Source organism: Sinocyclocheilus anshuiensis, unplaced genomic scaffold (assembly GCF_001515605.1).
Source record: "Sinocyclocheilus anshuiensis isolate Anshui unplaced genomic scaffold, SAMN03320099.WGS_v1.1 scaffold1688, whole genome shotgun sequence".
NCBI classification, from domain to species: Eukaryota; Metazoa; Chordata; class Actinopteri; order Cypriniformes; family Cyprinidae; genus Sinocyclocheilus; species Sinocyclocheilus anshuiensis.
The window spans coordinates 106,215-129,369 of NW_015558620.1; the positions used below are offsets into that span (position 1 = coordinate 106,215).

Genomic DNA, 23,155 nt, shown 5'->3' on the forward strand with positions numbered 1-23,155 from the left:
GAGAGTTGTCTTCTGAGGCGAAGAGGTCGACCTCTGCCCTGCCGAAGATCTCCCAGATTTTCTGAACCGTTTGAGGGTGGAGTGTCCACTCCTCCGAGGGGACGTTTCTCCGAGACAACATGTCTGCTCCTTGGTTCAGCCTGCCTGGTATATGCGCTGCTCTCAGCGAGCGCAAGTTGAGCTGAGCCCATTCCAAGAGACGCTCCACTAGTGCGAAGAGGTGCTTTGAGGAGAGACCGCCCTGACGATTTATATAGGACACTACCGTCATGCTGTCCGAGCTGACTAAGACATGGTGTCCCCTTAGGTCTGGCAGAAAGGTTCGAAGGCCCAGACACACTGCCAGCATTTCCAGGCAGTTGATGTGAAGCCGGCCTTCCTCTTTCGACCAGTGGCCGAAAGCTGGCTTGCCATCGCACAGCGCTCCCTAACCTGTGTTGGAGGCGTCTGTCGAGACTAGCTTCCTTCTGCAGACCATTCCCAGGGGCACGCCCCATTCCATCCATCGAGGATCTTTCCAAGAGGCCAGGGCTGATACACAGGCCCGGTCTACCTTGAGGCCTAGCATCTTCTGAAACACCTGGAGGGGGCGAGAGGCTCCAACTCTGAATGAGGCCGCGAGCTGCTGAATGGCCAGCGCACGTTCTGGTGCGGCTACCGCCCTCATTTGGGCTGAGTCTAAAACTGTTCCCAGGAACAATATCCGTTGGCTGGGGAACAGCGCGCTCTTGGCAAAATTGACCCTGAGTCCCAGGCATTCTAAGTGGCTGAGGAGGAAGGATCTGTGAAATATTAGCTCATCCTCTGACTGGGCCAAGATGAGCCAGTCGTCGAGGTAACTCAGAATGCATATTCCCATCTGTCTCAATGGGGAAAGAGCCACATCCATGCACTTCGTAAAAGTGCCAGGAGCTAGGGACAGTCCAAAGGGAAGGACCGTGTATTGATATGCCACTCCCTCTAGGCGAATCTCAAGAATCGCCTGTGGTGGGGGGGCTATCTGGATATGAAAGTAGGCGTCTTTCAGATCCAGCGAATAGAACCAGTCCCCTGGGTACACTTGCGAGAGGATCTGTTTCAATGTAATCATCCTGAACGGCCGTTTCATGAGGGCGCAATTCAGACACCTGAGATCAAGAATGGGCCTTAGGCCGCCATCCTTCTTGGGGACAAGGAAGTAACGACTGTACAATCCTGACTCGCTCTCGGCTGGGGGAACCGTTTCTACGGCTCCTTTTTCCAGCAAATTCATCACCTCGGCACGTAGGACGTGTGCATCCTCGCTCTGAACCGAGGTGGAGACCACGCCGCTGAATCGCTGGGGTCTTCAAGCGAATTGGAGTGTATAACCTCGTTTTATTATCCCCATTCTGGCAGGCTTTGTCGCCATAGACTCGTGCAGCTCTGCTGCCGAGGCATTGGACGGCCGTTTCATGAGGGCGAGGTTCAGGTGCCTGAGAGGATGGGCCTTAGATTGCCATCCTTTTTGGGGACAAGGAAGTAGCGGCTGTGGAAGCCTGACTCGCTCTGGGCTCGGAACTGTTTCTACGGCTCCTATCGCCAGCAAATTCATCACCTCGGAGTGCAGGACGTGTGTGTCTTTGCTCTAAACCGAGGTGGGAACCACGCCGCTGAATCGCGGGGGTCTTCGAGCGAACTGCAATGAATAACCTCATCTTATTGTCCCAAAAACCCAGTCTGGCACTCTGGGGATGGCCTGCCAGGCCTCAGCCCGTGTGACAAGGGGTTGGATTAATTCAAGTGGCTGGTCGCCATATGGGGACCCTACACTCAGAAGAGGAATTTTGCTCTCTTTTGAAAATGCTTTCAAAAAATGCTTCGCTAGACTTAATGCTCTCAAAGCGAGAGCAGTCAGCCCCCGTGCGTGCTGCCTCAGTGTGGGCGTGGCCCAGACGCGTCCAATTTGAAGCTGTCAGTGATAATAATCTTAATGTGTAAACACTCAGGCAGATCAAAAGTGCTGCGTGCATTATTTCAGATCCGCTCATGTCAGACGAGGGGAGGGGCGGGGCCACCTTCATTGAAGAAGATAAGCCGCAAGCAAAGCAGAGCGAGACATGAACTCTCGTAGTGAGAGCGATCAGATGGGCCTTAGATTGCCATCCTTTTTGGGGACAAGGAAGTAGCGGCTGTGGAAGCCTGACTCGCTCTGGGCTCGGAACTGTTTCTACGGCTCCTATCGCCAGCAAATTCATCACCTCGGAGTGCAGGACGTGTGTGTCTTTGCTCTAAACCGAGGTGGGAACCACGCCGCTGAATCGCGGGGGTCTTCGAGCAAATTGCAGTTAATAACCTCATTTTATTATCCCCAAAACCTAGTCTGGCACTCCAGGGATGGCCTGCCAGGCCTCAGCCCGCATGACAAGGGGTTGGATTAATTATGGCCGTATAGGGGACCCCACACTCAGAAGAGGAAATTTGCTCTCTTTTGAAAATGCTTTCAAAAAATGCTTTGCTAGACTTAATGCTCTCATAGCGAGAGCAGTCAGCCCCCGTGTGTGCTGCCTCAGCGTGGACATGGCCCAGATGCGTCCAATTTGAAGCTGTCAGTGATAATAATCATTAGTGACAGCATTCTTCGCTCTGGGCTCGGAACTGTTTCTACGGCTCCTATCGCCAGCAAATTCATCACCTCGGAGTGCAGGACGTGTGTGTCTTTGCTCTAAACCGAGGTGGGAACCACGCCGCTGAATCGCGGGGGTCTTCGAGCAAATTGCAGTTAATAACCTCATTTTATTATCCCCAAAACCTAGTCTGGCACTCCAGGGATGGCCTGCCAGGCCTCAGCCCGCATGACAAGGGGTTGGATTAATTATGGCCGTATAGGGGACCCCACACTCAGAAGAGGAAATTTGCTCTCTTTTGAAAATGCTTTCAAAAAATGCTTTGCTAGACTTAATGCTCTCATAGCGAGAGCAGTCAGCCCCCGTGTGTGCTGCCTCAGCGTGGGCATGGCCCAGATGCATCCAATTTGAAGCTGTCAGTGATAATAATCATTAGTGACAGCATTCTCTTTTAATCCGCCTAAAAAGATCAAACCACTCATTAGAAGAGGAGTACTGATGTGTAAACACTCAGGCAGATCAAAAGTGTTGCGCGCATTCTCTCAGATCCTCTCATAGCGGAAGAGGGGCGGGGCCACCTTCATTGAAGAAGGCAAGCCGCGAGCAAGGCAGAGCGAGACATGAACTGTCGTAGTGAGAGCGGTCTGTCTCAGCGAGCGCAGCCTCAGCGTGGGCGTGGCCCAGGCGAGAGGCTCATTCAAATACGAAGCTGTCAGCGATATTGAATCATTGGTGACAGCGTTCTGCTCCGATCCGCCTAGAAGGATTGAGCCGCTCGACAACGAGAGGCACCGATCCTCACGTGTAAACTCACTGGCAGATCAAAGAGCTGCCTGGAGAGTGATGCACGTGGGGGCTTTGCCGGCGTTAAATCACTCAAGCCTGATAGCTCATCCCCGCGAGTTCGCCATTTCTTCCTCCGAGTAACTGGGAGGAGAGAAACACAAGAGTCGGGGAGGCGGGGCTCAGCGACGCACACACAAATGTGAAGCTGCCAGTATTCTGCTTCGATCTGCCTCGGAGGATTAAGCCGCTCGGTGTAACGAGGGGTGCTGATCCTCACGTGTAACACACACTGGCAGCATGCATGATGTGTGCCGGCATGAAATTGCTGAAGCCTGATCGCTCAACCCGTGAGCTCGCCGTTGCTTCCTCTGAGGTAACTGGGAGGAGAGAAACATGAGAGCGGGGAGGCGGGGCCACCTTCCGTGAGAGAACAGGGGCAGACTGCTTTCGAAGCGCAGTGGGGAGAGCGAGCATGCGGGCTCTGTGTCGGCGTGAGATCGCTCAGACCCGGTTGCTTAGCTCCCTCACTCCGCTGTTTCTCTCCCCGAGGCTCTCTGAGAGAGGAGAAATGGGAGAGCGGGGGGCTGCCTCATTGAAGGTAGTCCACGAGCGGAGAAGAGCAAGACTTATGCTCTCAGTGAGCATTCTGTTTCAGTGAGCACGCAGCTCACTGCCCTTCTGCGGCGGATCAAAGTGCAGTGTGGAGAGCGAGCACGCGGGTACAGTGCCGGCATGAGATCGCTCAGACCCTGTTGAGAGAGGAGAAACGGGAGAGCGGGGCTGCCTTCAATGAAGTGAAGTGAGCGAGACTCATGCACTCAGCGAGAGCATTCCGTCTCCCTTCTGCATTGTGCAAAATTCCCTGCATGAGCCACACTCGCAGTGCGACATTTGCAACAATGTCGCTAGAAATTTTGCTCTTTTAGAACTTGCCTCTTAGAAATAAGCTCTTTTAGGCTCACCGGATGGCGGCAGGGGATCAGCTGGGACCACTGCTGCTGTGACGCTGAAGGTGGCGGAGAAGCGGCAAATCAGCCGAGCAGAGGGTCGCTGCTTCAGCTTGATCCGCAAAGGCGCTTCTACGGCGAGAGACTTCGTGTCTCGTAGATCAGCGAAGAACATCGTCGTCACTGAAGAAGAAATCTGAGGATCCTATGGTGAAGTGCCACTTATATAGCCAGATGCCCCGCCCATTCTGGCGGGCTTTGTCGCCATAGGCTCATGCAGCTCCGCTGCCGAGCCATTGGTTCGTTTTTTAATTCATTGCACGAACCAATGGCCACACTGTTACACTGCGTTATTGAAAGGCTTCAGTATTCAGAGAAAAAGGAGTTTTCCCCAAAGCATCTTAGCAGACGAGTACGAGTGAAGTATCGATAGGGAACCAAAGGCATTTCTTTTTAAAAGCTCATTATCATCAAATGTTTCTAAAATGTTTACTTTCCGAGGCAGATTGCCGGCAATAATAGCCATTTTACGGATAGTTTGTGATTTGGTCTTAGTGACTTAGGAGTCCTCTTCACTACTGTGTTCACTAACCCCCTAATGTTTTGTGAATACGGGCCCAGGTCTCTTAACACCAGCTACATAGCATAGAAAGCCTAGCAGCATCTCTACTGTCTACGAAGGCTAAGGAAAGATCATCTTCCACCCCCGACACTCACCACATTTTACAGAGGGACTAGCATCTGCATCACAGTCTGGTTTGGGAATTACACCACCTCAGATCGCAACACCCTCCACCACTGACATCTACACCACACGCTGTATCTGCAAAGCTGTCAGTATTGCGGATGACCCCACTTACCCCTTGCACCAACTCTTCACCCTCCTGCCATTAGGCAGAAGGTAGAGAAGTATGCATGCCCTCACGGCCAGAATGCGGGACGGTTTTTTTCCCCAAGACTCCTGAACTGTAACCATTATGGACAATAACTACATCCACACACATACATCCATTTTAAATCGGTCTTTGCACACAACTAGACTTTGCATATTGCACACACACACACACACACACACACAAATTGTATACCATGTATGCTGCTCTCCCACTAATGTAACTTGTCTCTTTTGTACTGTTACTTTTTTTTCTTCTCAGGTACACACACTTGCACTTTATGTAGCTTTGTGAAGCCAGCATTTAAATGTTAAATTTCTCTGTTCTTGTTTTTTCCAGCTCTTCTCTTTTAGTTCTTATCTCATTTTAGTCTGTTTAATGATTTAATTTGCGTACAGTTAGTTTTTGTTGTGGTGTGTGCTGTCTTATGTAGCACCATGGTCCTAGAACAACACCATTTTGCTGTGAGATTCACTTTACCAGCTTTATCATTTGAGAAAAATACCGTCAAATACACACTAAAACTGAAAGACCTTCACGACAAACCGTCAAAATAAAAGTCCAGTTTAACTTGAAATTATATGGCTGAATATATTACTACTGTATACTACAATGCAATTCTCAAAGTAATAATAATATTATTATTTTTAAGGAATATCATACAACCAAGTTATTTTTTTATTATTATTAATTTATACAGTTCTGTTGTGCAGCATCATGTCTGATAAAATCAAATAAAAAAAAATGTTTTGTTGTAAATTGATTTTCATTTGATTACATTTTAAAAGATTGATTAAATTGTTAAAGTTTTATTAATTCATTTAACTAGACACCATTTTTTGATAAATTTGTACTGAATCATAAAACTCGGAATCCATAAGAAATCAAATGGAAAACACAGAATTTAGGGAAACCTTCAGGGAGCCCTCACTCACAAAAAGGTTGGAGACCCCTGCTCTAGAGTTTCAGCAGTCCTAATCCAATCAGCATAACTATTCAAAGAATGGGATAGGGGCACCAAGAGCTATTAAAGGGTTAGTTCACCCCAAAATTAAAAGTAGCCCATGATTTACTCACCCTAAAGGCATCCTAGGTGTATATGACTTTCTTCTTTCAGACTAATTTAATCTGAATTATATTTAAAAATTTTCCTGGCTCTTCCCAGCTTTACATTGGCAGTGGGTGGGTGTTTTCATTCAGCTGTCCATAAGAATTCCATAAAGTGCATCCAACCATAATAAAACGTGCCTCACATGGTTTTGGGTGAACTAGCCCTTTAAAGAGAAAAGGTGAGCGTCTCAGTAATCTGGTTTATTTGACTTACAATAAATAGAACAATAACTGACAGGAACCTCTTGCTACAAACTTTGTTTAACAGAAGCATTCATCTGATGTCATCATCTTTACCATAAATGCTAAATTCAATGTATTTCACCTTAGTTTTTCATGTGATGATATGTCAGGATGTAGGATCAGCAGATCTAGGACATATTCTTACATTTGTAATCCCACAAGGCCATGGTGGAACAGAAACATGGATGGACTAGCAGGTTTGGATGGCCTCTGTGGCTGTGACAGTACAGGCAGTTGTAGCGTATGCAGCTTTGGGAGGAGCATTGACATGCCTTGAGAATGACTGTGGCAGACAGTTGAAGGACTCTCAGGGGAGTCTTGAAAGATCATTTTGTGAGACTCTGGCATGGCAGCCATGACTTGTAGAGACTCTGGCATGGTGGCCATTATGTGATGTGTCTCTGGTGCGGTGAAGACTCTGGCGGTTATTGCAGGATTGCAGAGTAAATGACAGCAGAAGGGCACAGTCAATATATTCCATCAGAATCCAGCTGATTAAACCTCTAGGATGTATAGAATACAGTGGCTCATTTAAGCATTTAAACTTATAACAACTGCAACCCTTTACAAATCATTATTTATACAAATCAAATGGCTGCTCACTTCCTCTAATGGGCAGTAAGTTGAATCATTATCTCAAGTTGTATTGTTAGCAAAAAAAAAACAAAAAACATGCCACCTCACAAAAAAACACCTTTTCCAAAATGGCCACTAATGGGCAGGCTCATCATAATAGGAGTCCTTAGAGGCCAACAAAAGTCAGCCTAATCAGCATGCAACAGACAGAATTGTAATTATAATTATTATTATTATTATTAATAAGGACCGGTCACACTACACTTTTCAGTCATTTACCTTCGATTCGTGTGGATGTTGGGAGACAGGAAATGCAACCTCGCGCAAATTTCACAGTGTTTCAGAGTTCAACTTTGAAGATATCTCCAATAGAAGATCAATAGGTCACAACTTGACCTCTTAGCTGAATTAAAAGAATGCAGAGTTTAAATCTGCAGGATTGCAGCATTTCAGTACAGTGCAGTAGATTGCATATTTTTACATTTCGGATGTATATAAGCATGCTGTAAATGTGACATCATATTATGACCATTGCAGTGTTCTTAAAAACTGTGCTTGCTCAAAGTCTAGTGTTACCACAGCTTTAGGTTGTGCATCTTTGGCAGCCTGTGTAAAAGCAGAATGCTGTTTGTGAGACAAATTAGAAATGGAAACGCTGTAGGATCTATTAGTGAGAAGGTCTTTTTAATGGGGCAAACCAGAAACAAAGTCAAAGAGCATGCAGGGGTCAAAACCAAAAGAAACGAGAGTCCAAACAGTAAATCTGAAAGACAGACCTGAGACGTTAGAACAGAACAACAAATGGGCAGGGGTCGAAACACAGGGTGGATCCAAAATATAAGAAAACGCTCAGAATTGCAATACAGATATTGGCATGACTTGGCAAAGAATGAATAGTCCAGGGTGTCTGTATGTACAGTGAGTAACGGTGGAGAAAGACCTTCAGGGGTGGCATAAGTCAAAATTCGAGCGAGGCTCCCTCATGTGACTGGTGGAGGGAATAGCAGGCTCAGGTGTGTATGTGACAGTTCAGGCAGGACCACTTTGGCAAGTTATGTTGAGTTTATTGAAACACAAGTTATCTTTGGCGGTATGGTTCCTTATGGGGGTTCTCGCTTCATAATTATTTGCACATACGAGAGCTTTAGCATTAACCCCCCGGAACCTTCAGCTTGAGTGATATACGGATGATTAAGAAACATAAGCAATGTCTTAAGCGAAACAGTGGTAACATGTAAATGTTGCATTGAATTCCGGGAGGACTATACTGTAGCTTGCTATGAAGAATGAATGTCTCTCGGCAGTGAGGTCCATGACAGCTAGGACTTAAAAAGCCTTGGTAATCTGAAACAAAAAGAAGACGACAGTCAAAAGGTGCACAATAATATATGTTTATAATATATGAACAATAATATGCTTGATACTTATAGATGGGAGGGAGGAAGGTTTTGCGAGCAGTTTGATCATACTTCCCGAGCTGTAACGCAACATATATATCCCCGGTCTAATAAAAAATGTTAGTGACCTACGTGGCCTGACTGAACTATCGCTGCACTCGATTTTGTTATTTGTTTACCACTAAACAGGACATATTGTATGTTGTAGGCTATTTGTAATGTGCGGTTTCTGTACATTAAAAAAATTATAAAAAAGAATCCACAAAAATAATAATTTGTTGTACACATGTAATGTAATTTTTTTAAAGAAATTTTGAAATTTTACCTGAGATACTGCTCTAAAAAGATAAGTATGAAAATATAATTTACAGATAGAAATAGCAGTGCAAACATTTTTCCAAAACATTTTACTACTTTCACTGCACTACTAACTTGTGAATGCATTATTTGAAATACCTCTTGAATTTATACTTTAATATTTTTAATTTCTTACAAATATTCAGCAGTTCTATGACCAGATATAATATTCAGCAGTTCACCAGAAAAATAAATAAATAAATAATGAAAGATATATTTGATTAGCTCTTAGTGTGAAATAACAGTAACATGTGGATTAACATACATTTCCTCATACTTTGTATTTTTTCTATTTTAAAATCTAGAAGTGGGCTTATCAGGGTGTGTGAGTTTATAGGGTCGCTTCCGCTAATGCTGAATAGACAGGGATGGTAATTGATTCCATCATGTTTATTTACAGTGCTGCTTGGTTGCCTGCTAGTCCTTCTTTGTTGTATTAGGCCTGTTTCACACATAGTCTGTAGCAGTAGTGCTGCTGCCTGTTCGCGGTGTACACAGCCATCTGGCCAGCGGTGGCCTGCTCTGTGACCTGCTCATGTTCATTTCAGTTCATTTCAATGATTCCAGATTACAGCCTCACACTAGGATATACAGGGGTTGGACAAAAAATGTGAACACCTATTATTATAGGGTTAACATTTGTGTCCTATGATCTTTTATTTATATATATTTTTTAATTGTCCATATTCTCTGGGTAGTGTAGTATAAGTTGTGTGGTGAAGCTGGAGCATCTGTAACCTTAACAGCCCTATTGTTTGGTGTTTTAAGAGCAACAGTCTTTATGATTATGACTGCAGACACAAAGCGCAGCAAGACTTTATCAGCAAAGAAGATTAGTGGGCAAAAATCAAAAGTGAACGATGTGAACATCGAAGACTAACAAGTGTGTCCAAACAAAACAGAACTACTGTGGCAAACCTCAATATTCACTTCGAAGACCCTGTTTCCACAGACATTGACCACAGACAAGTTCACGAAACCAGCATCCACGAAAGAGCTGTACCTGCTTTAACTTTAATCACAGACACTAATGCTAAAAGGTGAAAAATATGGAGTCGTGATCATGAAACCTGGACAGGTGGAGTACTAACAGAGAAATCACCTGACTTGAATATTATCAAACCTTTATGGATCGTTTTGGAGAGAGGAGTGAGCAGTAGATTCTCTGAAGCAACTGGCAAAGGTATTGATAGACGACATTCCACCGCAGACTATTCAGAGGTGGTATGAATCTACATTGCAGGCTGCATTAATAGTGGTAAAACACCTCAATACTGAAATATTTCCCTCGTATTCACATGATTTTGTCCAACCACTGTCTATGTATTGTAATTGGTAATATGGTAAACCAGGTCATAATCATGTCCTGTGATAACTGACAGCATGCCACATATGCTGTTGACAGATTCTGAGTTGTAAATAACCTAAAAATTCTTAATATGATATTCTAGGCTATCTTAATTAGGTTGGGGGAGTGCATTTGAATTTGGTCTGGTGTGTCAACTGGGTTTCCATCCAACTATTTTGTTGCTCATTTTAAAAGTGCGCATAAGATGTCCTGAATGGAAACACTTAAAATGTCAACTCTCAAAATTTGCATACAAATTCATTGCACTAGGCAGAGGTGGATTATCTAGCATGTTGCGTTCATTTGCAATGGACTGGTCCAATTAAGCATTGCATATAACTGCTCAAACGAACCGTTAGACGAAAGGAGTCTGGGGACGAATGGGAATAGCCGTTTGAGCCATCATTATGTGCGTTATAGACCTTAGTCATGGTAGACGCCATATTGAATTGTACAAAAATTATGAAAGTGATGCTGTGAGGGATAGACTTGCAGTCTTATGAATGGCATACACTGGTCCTAGATCAAATGTAATTCACAACTATAAAAACCGTTTTTTGGTATTTTCGCCTAAATTTAACATACTCAAATTCAAATGTTTACCCTGCACACATACAATGGAGGAAATGAAAAAAAATGGAATTTTTCTCTACTGAAAGTTGGAAAGACAAATACATTGTTGTTAAACAGTAAATTGAACACACTGTACTCCTATGCTTCACAGCATCATTTTCATTCCTGTAAAAAAAAAAAAAAAAAAAGAAAACATGGCGCTACCCTGACTAAGGTCTATTGCACTTCTTCTGCAACATTTTTGTATTATTGCTTTGTTACAGCAAATACAGTTTTTCTCAGAGCATCATGACGAGGCGGCCTGCCTCAAGATTCACATGTTCTTTATTCAAGTTTTTTTTAGAAATGCGCATAACAAATGCTAAACATTTTGGATGGAAACTCAGCTCATGAGCCATTGGCTTGCTCTTACCAATGATGTCTCTTGCATCTTCCCAGGTATCAGCAGATATTGCACAGAAACTTGGTCTACCTAGCAACAATAGCAGACTCTAATCAGAATATGCAGTCTCTGTTACCAGCGGTATGTTATAGACTGGAAGCTTTAACAGCTTTCTTTCTTTCATGCTTTCTTTCTTCCTTTATTTCTTTTTTTTTCTTTTTTTTCTAAAACAATGACAGAGTGCTGGGATGACGCAACAAAACCTTATACCAAAATCTATGCAGCATCATGCAAATGGTCACTTACCTGAATCATAATAATAAGTAAACAAACACACACACACACACACACAGAGTATTTGACCTCTAGGGAGAGCTGTCCCAAAAAATCCCAGGGATTTTGCTGTGGAAGCAAGACGATACAAAGCCCAAGTCATGTACTCAGCAGTGGTTTTCATAATGCAAGGTGCAGGAGACTTTACTTCTCAAATCTTGTTTCTTTTCAATATTTCAATATACAGCATTGACATTGGTTAAAAAAAAAAATTCAGTATTGCTTTATAAACCAGATAATTTTGAAAGTAGAGGAAAACAAACATACAGAAAAAAGAAATGGGGGTTACTAGATATACTATCCTTAGATTACTTCCAAATGGTCTAACTGAGGTCCCCCATGTGGCTTCAAATCTTTTTGGTGAGCTAAGCTCACTAAAACGTTACCGTTTCATTTGGGCCCAATCTCAATTCTATTGTATACCCCTTCACCTACCCCTACGCCTACCCCTGTCTCTTGTCCCTTGAAATAGAGTGTCAAGGGGTAGGGGTGAAAACGGGCAATTCTAGGATTTTTGTTTTAGGGGGGCTCAGCCCTCAATGAGGGTATAAAACAATTTATAAAATAAAAAAAATGTTTGACTAATAGGGTAGGGTGGTATACTAAACTTATTGCAGTATTCCACTGTATTGCATAGATGGCTATAACATCTGAGTAATGAATAAGCCAAATACAAGTCTTCCTGATCTCTCTCTCTCACACACACACCTGTTTACTGTACACAAAATTTTAATGTTTGCATTTCTAGTACAAACCGCATTCTATGCTCGAGTACTGTCTATCACTGTCTTTAATCATTTCTGTGCATGACTGTATGGTAGTTAATGCCACATGTACTGTAATATGTTTTATATTGAAAGTTACATTTTCGAATGAAAATAGCAACATGATCGTTTAATAAAGTATACGTTCATATGTGTGAAGGGCAGCATTTTCGCTTGAGGAAACAGCTGTGGTGTGATGGGTAGATGGGAAACCGATTGCTCCCTCGTGACCTTTTGTAAACTGTATTTATGACAAAGAACGGCACAGATGCAGATATTATAACAATCTATCGATAAACACACACCTTGTCCTCATGGCTGTAGCCAGGCTTTTAAAATGAGTGAGGTCCGGAGAGATGATGGTGTTAAAGAATTGTGCTATAATACCCCCTACAAATACAAATCATTATATACACTATAAACACTTCAAAAGAGACAGACATGTAGATGTTTGTGAAAGATGTTTTCTCTGTTTTGGAGGAATAATCATTTTAAATCATACCCTATTTATTGCATCAAACGTTGTTAATACTTTACTATAGTACGGGGTGGATAATTTTAGGCTATCAGTTGTTTATTATTCATGGAACAATACATATTATGGTTATAGTTTTTATTAATAACCATTGCTGATAACTTTGTCTAGTGCTCTTTTGAATGTTTATAGCATGATTTATGAAAAAAAAAACTACAATACTGAATGACATAGCATAGACTTTCTTCATGGCTAGTGTTTACGTATTTCATTTCATTCTGTAAACTACTTGTTCAACAGATCTGTCTACTAGTGTTAAATGATACTGTTTTTGACAGTATTGATAACGTCTCTGACAGATAATATCATATTTTTTTGCATTTCCCAAATGTCGTATCCTCTCAGCAATAACCTGTCTGTGGGCTTTTTTGTTACTGTCAGTTTAAGTGCCGGCGATGCAGTGTTGCCAGATATTGCTATTAAAACAAACAAAAAACGAAAAAAACAAATAAATAAACCAAAATTATTTCAAATATTTTGCTAATAAGATAAGATAAATATATGGCTGACCCTAAACCGAAACTTCCTGCTTTATTATCTTTCTAAAGTGTTAAATTAAGTGAAAAAGACAAGTCCAAAAACGCTTATAATAGCTGGATCTGGCAACTCTCTCAAGTCTCACTCCGGCAGCGTCTCGCCGCGATCATTTTCATACCACGGACGATAAAAATTCTTGCAAACTGTCTTAACTGTATTATACATGTCATGCAGACATTCATATGAGGAGTTTAACAGCAATTAGTCATTCAGAGAACAAATTTTATTTTTGAACATGGAAAATTTACGGTGACCTCATAGCTGGCTACGGGTCTGGTTCTGTTTCTCACTCTGCGCCGCCACGGTCTGCGGACTAAAGAATGCGCTGAAAGACGGGGAGGAGCCGAAGCCTAGCGACACCCATGGGTGAAAATATTCCCCTAAGAAATGGGACACCACTACTACACCGTTACACGTCATCATACATCGTCTAGCTCCTACAATACACATACCTATGCTGGTGTGCATTAGAGCCTTACCGTTCTATATTAATGCGCTGCTTACTGACACACACACACATATCAGAGATCACGCAGCTCACACATGCAGGAGCAAAGAAACTTGTCAATCCTGCCCCACGGCGAAATAATGCTGTTTGTGAAGTAAACTCACTCATTGTAAAGAGAGACGCACAGACACACACAACTTTCATCTCTTTCTCTCAAATTGGCGATTCTGAGAAAAAGGTTTAGTGATTTCTAATTATTGGAGGGGCTAGCCCCCTATGTCTATGGTGGTTATCACCTTGATCAGACATAAAATATGTTGTGGCATTATCGTGCAGTCAGTAATGATAACGTAATGATAACGTTAGCAAACTTTTACTTTTAACATTTTTTGCAAACAGTTCTTTGAATAACATGACCATAAATATGAACACACGACTGAATGTAAAATAAACAAATTATTACTTTTCATTAAAATTTTTAATGACAAAAATGATTATATTTATGGGTCTGTTTGTTCGCTCGGGCAGCCATGTTGCCGCTGTTGTCACAGTCTTCAGCTGGTGTGCCCAGGATGGCCACCAGAGGACACTGTTTGCTTGTGTAAGCACATGGCTTGTGTCGTGTTTGTTTAGTTCCATGTGCTTTCTCCTATCGATTGTCTGACCCCGCCTATCTTGTTACCTCATTATTGTTTCAGTTATTCATTCTGTGTCTCCCTCGTTACCTGCCCTACTTAAGTCTCCCTGTGTTTGCAGTCCTGTGCTGTTTCGTTATTCGTCGTATGTGGTTGGATGTGTCTGTGTGCTCCTTGTTCTGGCCTTCCTGCCTGTTTTTCCCCTCGGGGTAGCTTTTGTTAGTTTTGTTTATTTTTGTTATTAATAAAGAGCCCATTTACTGCATCTTTGAGTCCTCGCCTCATCTCTCTGCACGCACCGTGACAAAACGAAACAGTCATTTGAGGACTCAGCACAGAATGGGCTCACTCCAGCTTCCAGCCTCGACTACCTGCAGCCCCCTCTACCAACGCATGCTCCAGGTAGCAGCATTGAATTCCCTCCGTCAAAAGGGGACTGACCTGAAGGAATTCGCCATGGAGTTCAGGAGTGCTGCGGAGGGGCTGGATTATAATGATGCAGCTCTCAAGGACTTGTTTAATTATGCCCTTGATGAGCCCATCAGCATTGGGAGGATGTTCATTATGGAGCTTCTATCTTTTGAAGCGTTTGTGGAGTTCCTAGCCCACAGTGGGAGAAGCAAGTCCACCTCTAGCCTTGCTGCAGCTTCCGCGGTGGTGGCCTACAATACACATACCTATGCTGGTGTGCATTAGAGCCTTACCGTTCTATATTAATGCGCTGCTTACTGACACACACACACATATCAGAGATCACGCAGCTCACACATGCAGGAGCAAAGAAACTTGTCAATCCTGCCCCACGGCGAAATAATGCTGTTTGTGAAGTAAACTCACTCATTGTAAAGAGAGACGCACAGACACACACAACTTTCATCTCTTTCTCTCAAATTGGCGATTCTGAGAAAAAGGTTTAGTGATTTCTAATTATTGGAGGGGCTAGCCCCCTATGTCTATGGTGGTTATCACCTTGATCAGACATAAAATATGTTGTGGCATTATCGTGCAGTCAGTAATGATAACGTAATGATAACGTTAGCAAACTTTTACTTTTAACATTTTTTGCAAACAGTTCTTTGAATAACATGACCATAAATATGAACACACGACTGAATGTAAAATAAACAAATTATTACTTTTCATTAAAATTTTTAATGACAAAAATGATTATATTTATGGGTCTGTTTGTTCGCTCGGGCAGCCATGTTGCCGCTGTTGTCACAGTCTTCAGCTGGTGTGCCCAGGATGGCCACCAGAGGACACTGTTTGCTTGTGTAAGCACATGGCTTGTGTCGTGTTTGTTTAGTTCCATGTGCTTTCTCCTATCGATTGTCTGACCCCGCCTATCTTGTTACCTCATTATTGTTTCAGTTATTCATTCTGTGTCTCCCTCGTTACCTGCCCTACTTAAGTCTCCCTGTGTTTGCAGTCCTGTGCTGTTTCGTTATTCGTCGTATGTGGTTGGATGTGTCTGTGTGCTCCTTGTTCTGGCCTTCCTGCCTGTTTTTCCCCTCGGGGTAGCTTTTGTTAGTTTTGTTTATTTTTGTTATTAATAAAGAGCCCATTCACTGCATCTTTGAGTCCTCGCCTCATCTCTCTGCACGCACCGTGACAAAACGAAACAGTCATTTGAGGACTCAGCACAGAATGGGCTCACTCCAGCTTCCAGCCTCGACTACCTGCAGCCCCCTCTACCAACGCATGCTCCAGGTAGCAGCATTGAATTCCCTCCGTCAAAAGGGGACTGACCTGAAGGAATTCGCCATGGAGTTCAGGAGTGCTGCGGAGGGGCTGGATTATAATGATGCAGCTCTCAAGGACTTGTTTAATTATGCCCTTGATGAGCCCATCAGCATTGGGAGGATGTTCATTATGGAGCTTCTATCTTTTGAAGCGTTTGTGGAGTTCCTAGCCCACAGTGGGAGAAGCAAGTCCACCTCTAGCCTTGCTGCAGCTTCCGCGGTGGTGGCCGTCCATTTATCGCCTCGCCCTCGCAAGAGCAGGAGAAGGAGGACTCCTGTTGCTTCCCCTTGTCCGGTGGTCCTGGAGGACCTGACTCTGGTGGTCCCAAATCCATTGGTCCTGGAGGACCCGACTCTGGTGGTCTTAAGTCCGGTGGTCCTGGAGGACCCAACTCTGGTGGTCCCAAGTCCGGTGGTCCTGGAGGACCCGACTCTGGTGGTCTCAAGTCCGGTGGTCCTGGAGGACCCAACTCTGGTGGTCCCAAGTCCGGTGGTCCTGAAGGACCCGACTTCGGTGGTCTCAAGTCCAGTGGTCCTGGAGGACCTGACTCCGGTGGTCTCAGAGATCACCACAGAGCTGCCCGATTTCGCTGCTGCCATAATCAAGAAGGCTGTCTTTGCCTTTCACCTCATGGCTGTTCTGTGGGCATGGGCTGCTTCAGAGTCCACTCTAGAGCCCGCTCCAGTCCGGGAGCCCTCAGAGTCTACTCCAGAGTCCACTCCAGAGCCCGCTCCAGTCCGGAAGCCCTCAGCGTCCACTCCAGAGTCTGCTCCAGTTCGGGAGCCCTCAGAGTCCACTCCAGAGCCCGCTCCAGTCCGGCAGCCCTCAGCGTCCACTCCAGAGTCTGCTCCAGTTCGGGAGCCCTCAGAGTCCACTCCAGAGCCCGCTCCAGTCCGGCAGCCCTCAGCGTCCACTCCAGAGTCTGCTCCAGTTCGGGAGCCCTCAGAGTCCACTCCAGAGCCCGCTCCAGTCCGGCAGCCCTCAGCGTCCACTCCAGAGTCTGCTCCAGTTCGGGAGCCCTCAGAGTCCACTCCAGAGCCCGCTCCAGTCCGGAAACCCTCAGAGTCCACTCCAGAGTCTGCTCCAGTTCGGGAGCCCTCAGAGTCCACTCCAGAGCCCGCTCCAGTCCGGAAACCCTCAGAGTCCACTCCAGAGTCTGCTCCAGTTCGGGAGCCCTCAGAGTCCACTCCAAAGTCCACTCAAGAGAACGCTCCAGTCCGGGAGCCCTCAAGAGTCCACTCCAGAGCCCGCTCCAGTCCAGGAGCCCTCAGAGTCCACTCATTCGCTCCAGTTCGGGAGCCCGCTCCAGTCCAGGAGTCCTCAGAATTCACTCAAGACCCTACTCAAGTCTATGAGTTCACTCCTAGGCTCACTCCAGTCCTCAGAGTCCACTCTTGAGCCTGCTCCAGTTGCCCTCGAGGTGGTGACTTCTGCTGCAGAACCTCCTGAGGTGGCAGCATCCACTTCAGCTTCTCTCTGGGTGGTGTCGCCCACTCCTGAACTCTTAGTCTGTCTTGTCCCAGCCAAGGAGACTGTTGCTGAACTGTCTGCCGGTCCTGTTACGACCATCAAGGCTGTTAATTACCTCTCTGTGCTCTTCATTGCAGTCCTGCCTGAGCCCCCAGCCGGGGGTCATCTGCCTTGTCAACTTCGCTGAGGTGGTCATCGGCTCCGCCCTTGCTGCCTGCCAAGCTCCCAGCTCCGCCCTGGTCGCCCACCGGGGTTGCTGTTCGGCCAGAGCCTCGCTGGTCTGTCCCTCCGGCTCCGCCCTGGTGGGCTTACGCTCAGCCCTGTCCTCCTGCTCTGCTGGCCCAGCTTTGGCCTCCTGCTCTGCCAGCTCCGCCCTGGTCACTTGCTCTGCCACAGTCTCCAGGACCTCTCCCACTCCACAGGCCTGGCCCACCATCCCTCCCCCCGTTCTACCTCCTCTCCACCACCCTCCTGGACTCCTTGTTTTGTGCCTCGGAATGTGAGAGGGGGTTCTGTCACAGTCTTCAGCTGGTGTGCGTTCTACCTCCTCTCCACCACCCTCCTGGACTCCTTGTTTTGTGCCTCGGAATGTGAGAGGGGGTTCTGTCACAGTCTTCAGCTGGTGTGCCCAGGATGGCCACCAGAGGACACTGTTTGTTTGTGTAAGCACATGGCTTGTGTTGTGTTTGTTTAGTGCCATGTGCTTTCTCCTGTCAATTGTCTGACCCCGCCTATCTTGTTACCTCATTATTGTTTCAGTTATTCCATCTGTGTCTCCCACGTTACCTGCCCTACTTAGTCTCCTTGTGTTTGCAGTCCTGTGCTGTTTCGTTATTCGTCGTATGTGGTTGGATGTGTCTGTGTGCTCCTTGTTCTGGCCTTCCTCCCTGTTTTTCCCCTCCGAGTAGCTTTTGTTAGTTTTGTTTATTTTTGTTATTAAGAGCCCATTCCCTGCATCTTTGAGTCCTCACCTCATCTCTCCGCACGCACCGTGACAGCTGTAGCCACTTTATGCTGATAATTCTCATACCCCTTCGTTTGAAGTGTTGTCCTGAAAAATCTTCCTTTCCCTTTCCCCTATCGCTACCGCCAATGTTGGGGAAAGTTACTTTTAAAAGTAATGCATTACAATATTGCGTTACTCCATAAGAAAACTAACTAATTATGTTACTTAGTTACTTTTTATGGAAAGTAATGTGTTACGTTACTTTTGCGTTACTTTTTAAATCTGGACAGGGCTTGCTTGTTTGTTTTTAAAATAAAATACGTAACTCACGTTACTTGTAATGCGTTACCCCCAACACTGCCTACCGCTCCAAGCAAAAGAGAATCGAGACACCCCTACCCCTTAACGTGAATGTGGAGGGATAGGGGATAGAAATTAGATTGGGCCTAAACCATCTCTTGAAACAAGGGGCTTGTGAAGTTTTCCAGTAAAGAAGCATTACCTTTTTGGCTGCAATCGTGCCCACCATTAGAGCCTGCTGGGGGATATGAGGAAAAGTACCCGTTACCTCAGAATATCCAAGAATCAGAAAAAGCTTTATTGCCAAACTTTATTTACACACACAAGGAATTCATCTTGGTGACAGGAGCTTTGAGTTCAGAAATCACAGACATAGTGCAGACATACATATAATTTAAGGTAATAAAAAGAAATACAACACAAATAATAAAGCAACAGTTCAAAGAGGAAGTGTGCTGGTTGCGAGGGGTCCAGTGTGATTTTCCTTGCAGTTTTCCTCCCTCTGGAGGTGTAAAGTTCTTGGAAGTTAATCTCAGCAGTCCTGACTATCCATTGTAGTTTCCTGATTTGGTAGACTAATTTGGTAGCTGAACCAATCCAGAAGGTTACAGATGAAAACAGGACAGACTCATTGACAGCCGAGTAGAACTGTGTGAGAAGCTCCAATAAAAATAGCCAGATTGTGGTCGGGTTGAATATAAATTCCAAATGCCCTTGAAAACAATTTAAAATTGTTTGAACAAAGATCATACAAAATAGGACAAAACCAGTATAAATGTGCCAATGTCCCCTCTACCATCTTGCTCCTATCACACTGAGGTGATATGGGGGTAAATATGTTGTGTAGTCAAGTTTTGGAGTAGTGAAGCTGGTGCATAACTTTAAACTGAATCAGTTTATATCTAGAATTTACTGAATTTACTTTACAGTTCGCCAGACCAGGCTACTTTAAAGGGTTAGTTAACCAAAAAATAAATATTCTGTCATTAATTATTCACCCTCATGTCGTTCTAAACTAAAATTACGGTTGAACCCCTGACGTCACATGGATTATTTTACCGATCTCCTTGCTACGTTTCAGGACCTTGATCATGGTAATTACATTGCTGTCTATGGGAGGGTCAGAGAGCTCTCAGAATTCATAAAAAATATCTTAATTTGTGTTCCGAAGATGAACGGAGGTCTTACGGGTTTAGAACGACATGAGGGTGAGTAATTAATGACAGAATTTTCATTTTTGGGTGAATTTCTCAACAGAAAATTTCTATTCACCAAATTGTTAACAGTTCAGCTTTCTGTGAAGAGTAGCGCTTGGAGAGAAGACCTTGGCACTGGCATAACCTCCGTTCAAACCCATAATGGAAAGGTCTCAGGTGACATGTCATCCAAAAAAAACTTTTGCTAATAAATGAGAGCCCTTGCATTTGCTGCCTAGTAGTAATGTTTAAAAATTGTAAGGCCAAGGCCTCCACAATCAGTAGATTTTACTTAATATCCCACAAATATGAGGGTGGGCCCTTTTCCCACTGCTAGCATAGCTGCAGGAACTAGGGGTGTTGAGGGTGCTGCAGCACCCCCTGTCAACAGCTGTTTTACTGCACTGAAATTTAAGATTACACAGCTTTTAATTTTCAATATTGGTTCATAAAATTACTCTAAATATTTTTTTTTTATATGTTGTTAACTTTTGGATCAGAGAGCTTTTTGGCTGTTTACACTGTGCCAATATTTATTCTAATGATCTACGTGTGACTGATCACGCTGTAGCTAGTATGAGTAACAAAATGCTTTCCCTGTGTCCAGATTTGACTGCAATAATAAAAACGGACACTTCAAATCAACATTTAAATATAAACTTTTACTTAAAGTAGTCTTTAATAATGCCTGCAAATATACCCAAATGAATAACCTAATACAAGTAATGTGCTTTATGTCTTACAATCTCACATTCTTTCATCGGTCTGAAAAGCGCCGCTTCACCTACTATATTGAGGTCATATGAAGTGAAACTATTAGCATTTTTTTACTTGGTTACTTTAATAATATCTTAGAACATTTTTACTTTTTAATTGTCTTGATGGATAATACATAAAAGAGAGAGTTACAGTAGTCAAGTCAGGAGGTGAGGAAATGTGGACAAGAATCGCGGCATCTTTGATATTTAGAGAGGGACATAGTCAAGCAATTACTGAGGTGAAAGATAGCTGTTTTGGTGAGAAAGAAATGTTAAGGAAGAAGTCAAAATTTATAAGGATCAAAATTTATGCCAAGACTTTTAACAGCAGTGGAAGGTCTAAGAAGGACACCAGAAATGTTAACACTCAATATAGAGGCAAGATGTAAGTTGAGAAGGGCCAAGCAGTAGTAAATCTGTTTTATCAATGTTTAATTTAGGAAAATTACAAATCACCCAAGCATTGATGTCATCAACACATGCAGATATAGAGTTGATGGGGAAAGCAGCAGTACATTGAGAACTGATGTGGAGCTGGGTATCATCAGCATAGCAGTAAAGGTTAAAGGGGTCATGAGAGAAATCAAATTTTCTTTGTGCTTTAATTTTCTTTTGCAATAAAAGAGACCTTTGTACCTGTGAGTTTCATAGCTTAAAACGTCATAATAGACAAAGCATTTATTTAATCTAGCTCCAAAAATGGCTCATTTGGATAATGTGAGCTCTGGGACATTGCCCAATATATTTGCATATGATTTGCATATGGCTACAGAGCAATATAAGTTTCTGTGTGGAGTGTGAAAGCTGAACAGTAGCTCACTGCAGGACAGATCGAGACGCCGGTGCGATCACTTACTCTTAAAATACTCCCTCATTTTTGGTCATACAGATAAGAATAATACATCTTTCGAATCTGTAAAGACGTTTATTTCTGGGCACTCACAATAACAACAAAACATTGCACTTTTGTAAAATAATGAATGCAAACAGGATGCGCTTTCTGCCGTCTCGGTCTCTATGAACTTGAGCGTGAAACTCCGTGTATACTTGCCTTACAGACAGAAAAAATATATCTATAGTAGTGTTGTCACGGTACCAAAATTTCAGTATTAGGTACCAATACCAGTGAAAATCCACGGTTCTCGGTACCAATTTCAGTACCAAAGCATTTGATATTGTGGCGGTTCGCCACAAATAAATCAATGTATGGGAAACACAAATACTAAAAATTCAAATAAAACTTACCTGCTTGAACTCTTTCATTTGATCTGGGTGTCTTTAAAGTGTTTTGTTAGTTTGGTGTGTTTCCTCGTTTTGAGGTCGCCACGTCTCAGTGCTTTTATGAAGAGAGCGCACCTTTCGGATAGTGCATCAAGAACCGGGTTGACCGGGTACTCGGTACCACCAGTACTTAAAAAAGCCTGGTACCGTAACATTTTCATTTTTTTAGTACCGACTTGGTACCGAAGTACCGGGTCTTTTGACAACACTAATCTATAGAGAGTGAAATGTCTACTTTCAAATGAACCAATTCAAATGGAAAACAGATATTCTCAGATTATGTAATCCATATGAAACCTGTATACAGGCAGCGTCCACTACTGTGGAGATGAAGAGTGAGTGTCGCTGACTTCATCTCTTAAATCGAAAACAAAGAAAGCACTAGTTTATCAATAAATTATCAAAATGTTAATGCAGCCTCATCACTGATTTTCCCTTACACATTCATAATCATTACTTCTGCCAGTGCGCTATGGCAAGCTTTATGCGTGTGCTTGAGCACTTATTAGGCTATGTAGGCTATTAAAGGCTCATTATAATGATTTAAGTGGTTTATTAGTAAATGTGTGATTAGTCGACTAATGCTTAAAATGAACTACTACTAGTCGACCAGAAAAATCTTTAGTCGGGGACAGCCCTAATATACTTTTAATATAAATATATATATATATATATATATATAAACAATTAACAATTATTGTGGCTTAGTGAAAGTCATGCAATGGACCAAGAACAGAACCCTGGGGAACACCATGAGAAAAACGGCAGCAATAAACTAATGAATATAGTTATATAGTGTTGATGGTCAGACAAGTAGAAAATGAACCAAGAGAGGGCAGTTCCAGAAATACCAAGAGCAGAAAAACAGGAGATGAGAATACTGTGAGAGATGCAGTGACAAATGCAGATGTCTAAGAGAATCAGAATACTGGTGGAACCAGAGTCAGTGGCCATGAGGAAATTATTTATTACTCCGAAGTGAAGAGAGCAAAGGCCTGATTGGACTCAAATA

At 43.6% G+C, this 23,155-nt stretch overlaps 1 protein-coding gene across 1 annotated transcript in view; it reads left to right on the forward strand.

Moving 5' to 3' along the window:
• LOC107680569 (SS18L1 subunit of BAF chromatin remodeling complex) overlaps positions 1-23,155 on the forward strand; it is a gene marked incomplete at its 3' end in the record, with an annotated part of 67,345 nt that overhangs the window by 28,109 nt on the left and 16,081 nt on the right. The window contains exon 3 of the mRNA XM_016476505.1: positions 11,254-11,338. Coding sequence (XP_016331991.1) covers positions 11,254-11,338 — 85 coding nt within the window. The remainder of the gene's footprint in view (positions 1-11,253; positions 11,339-23,155) is intronic.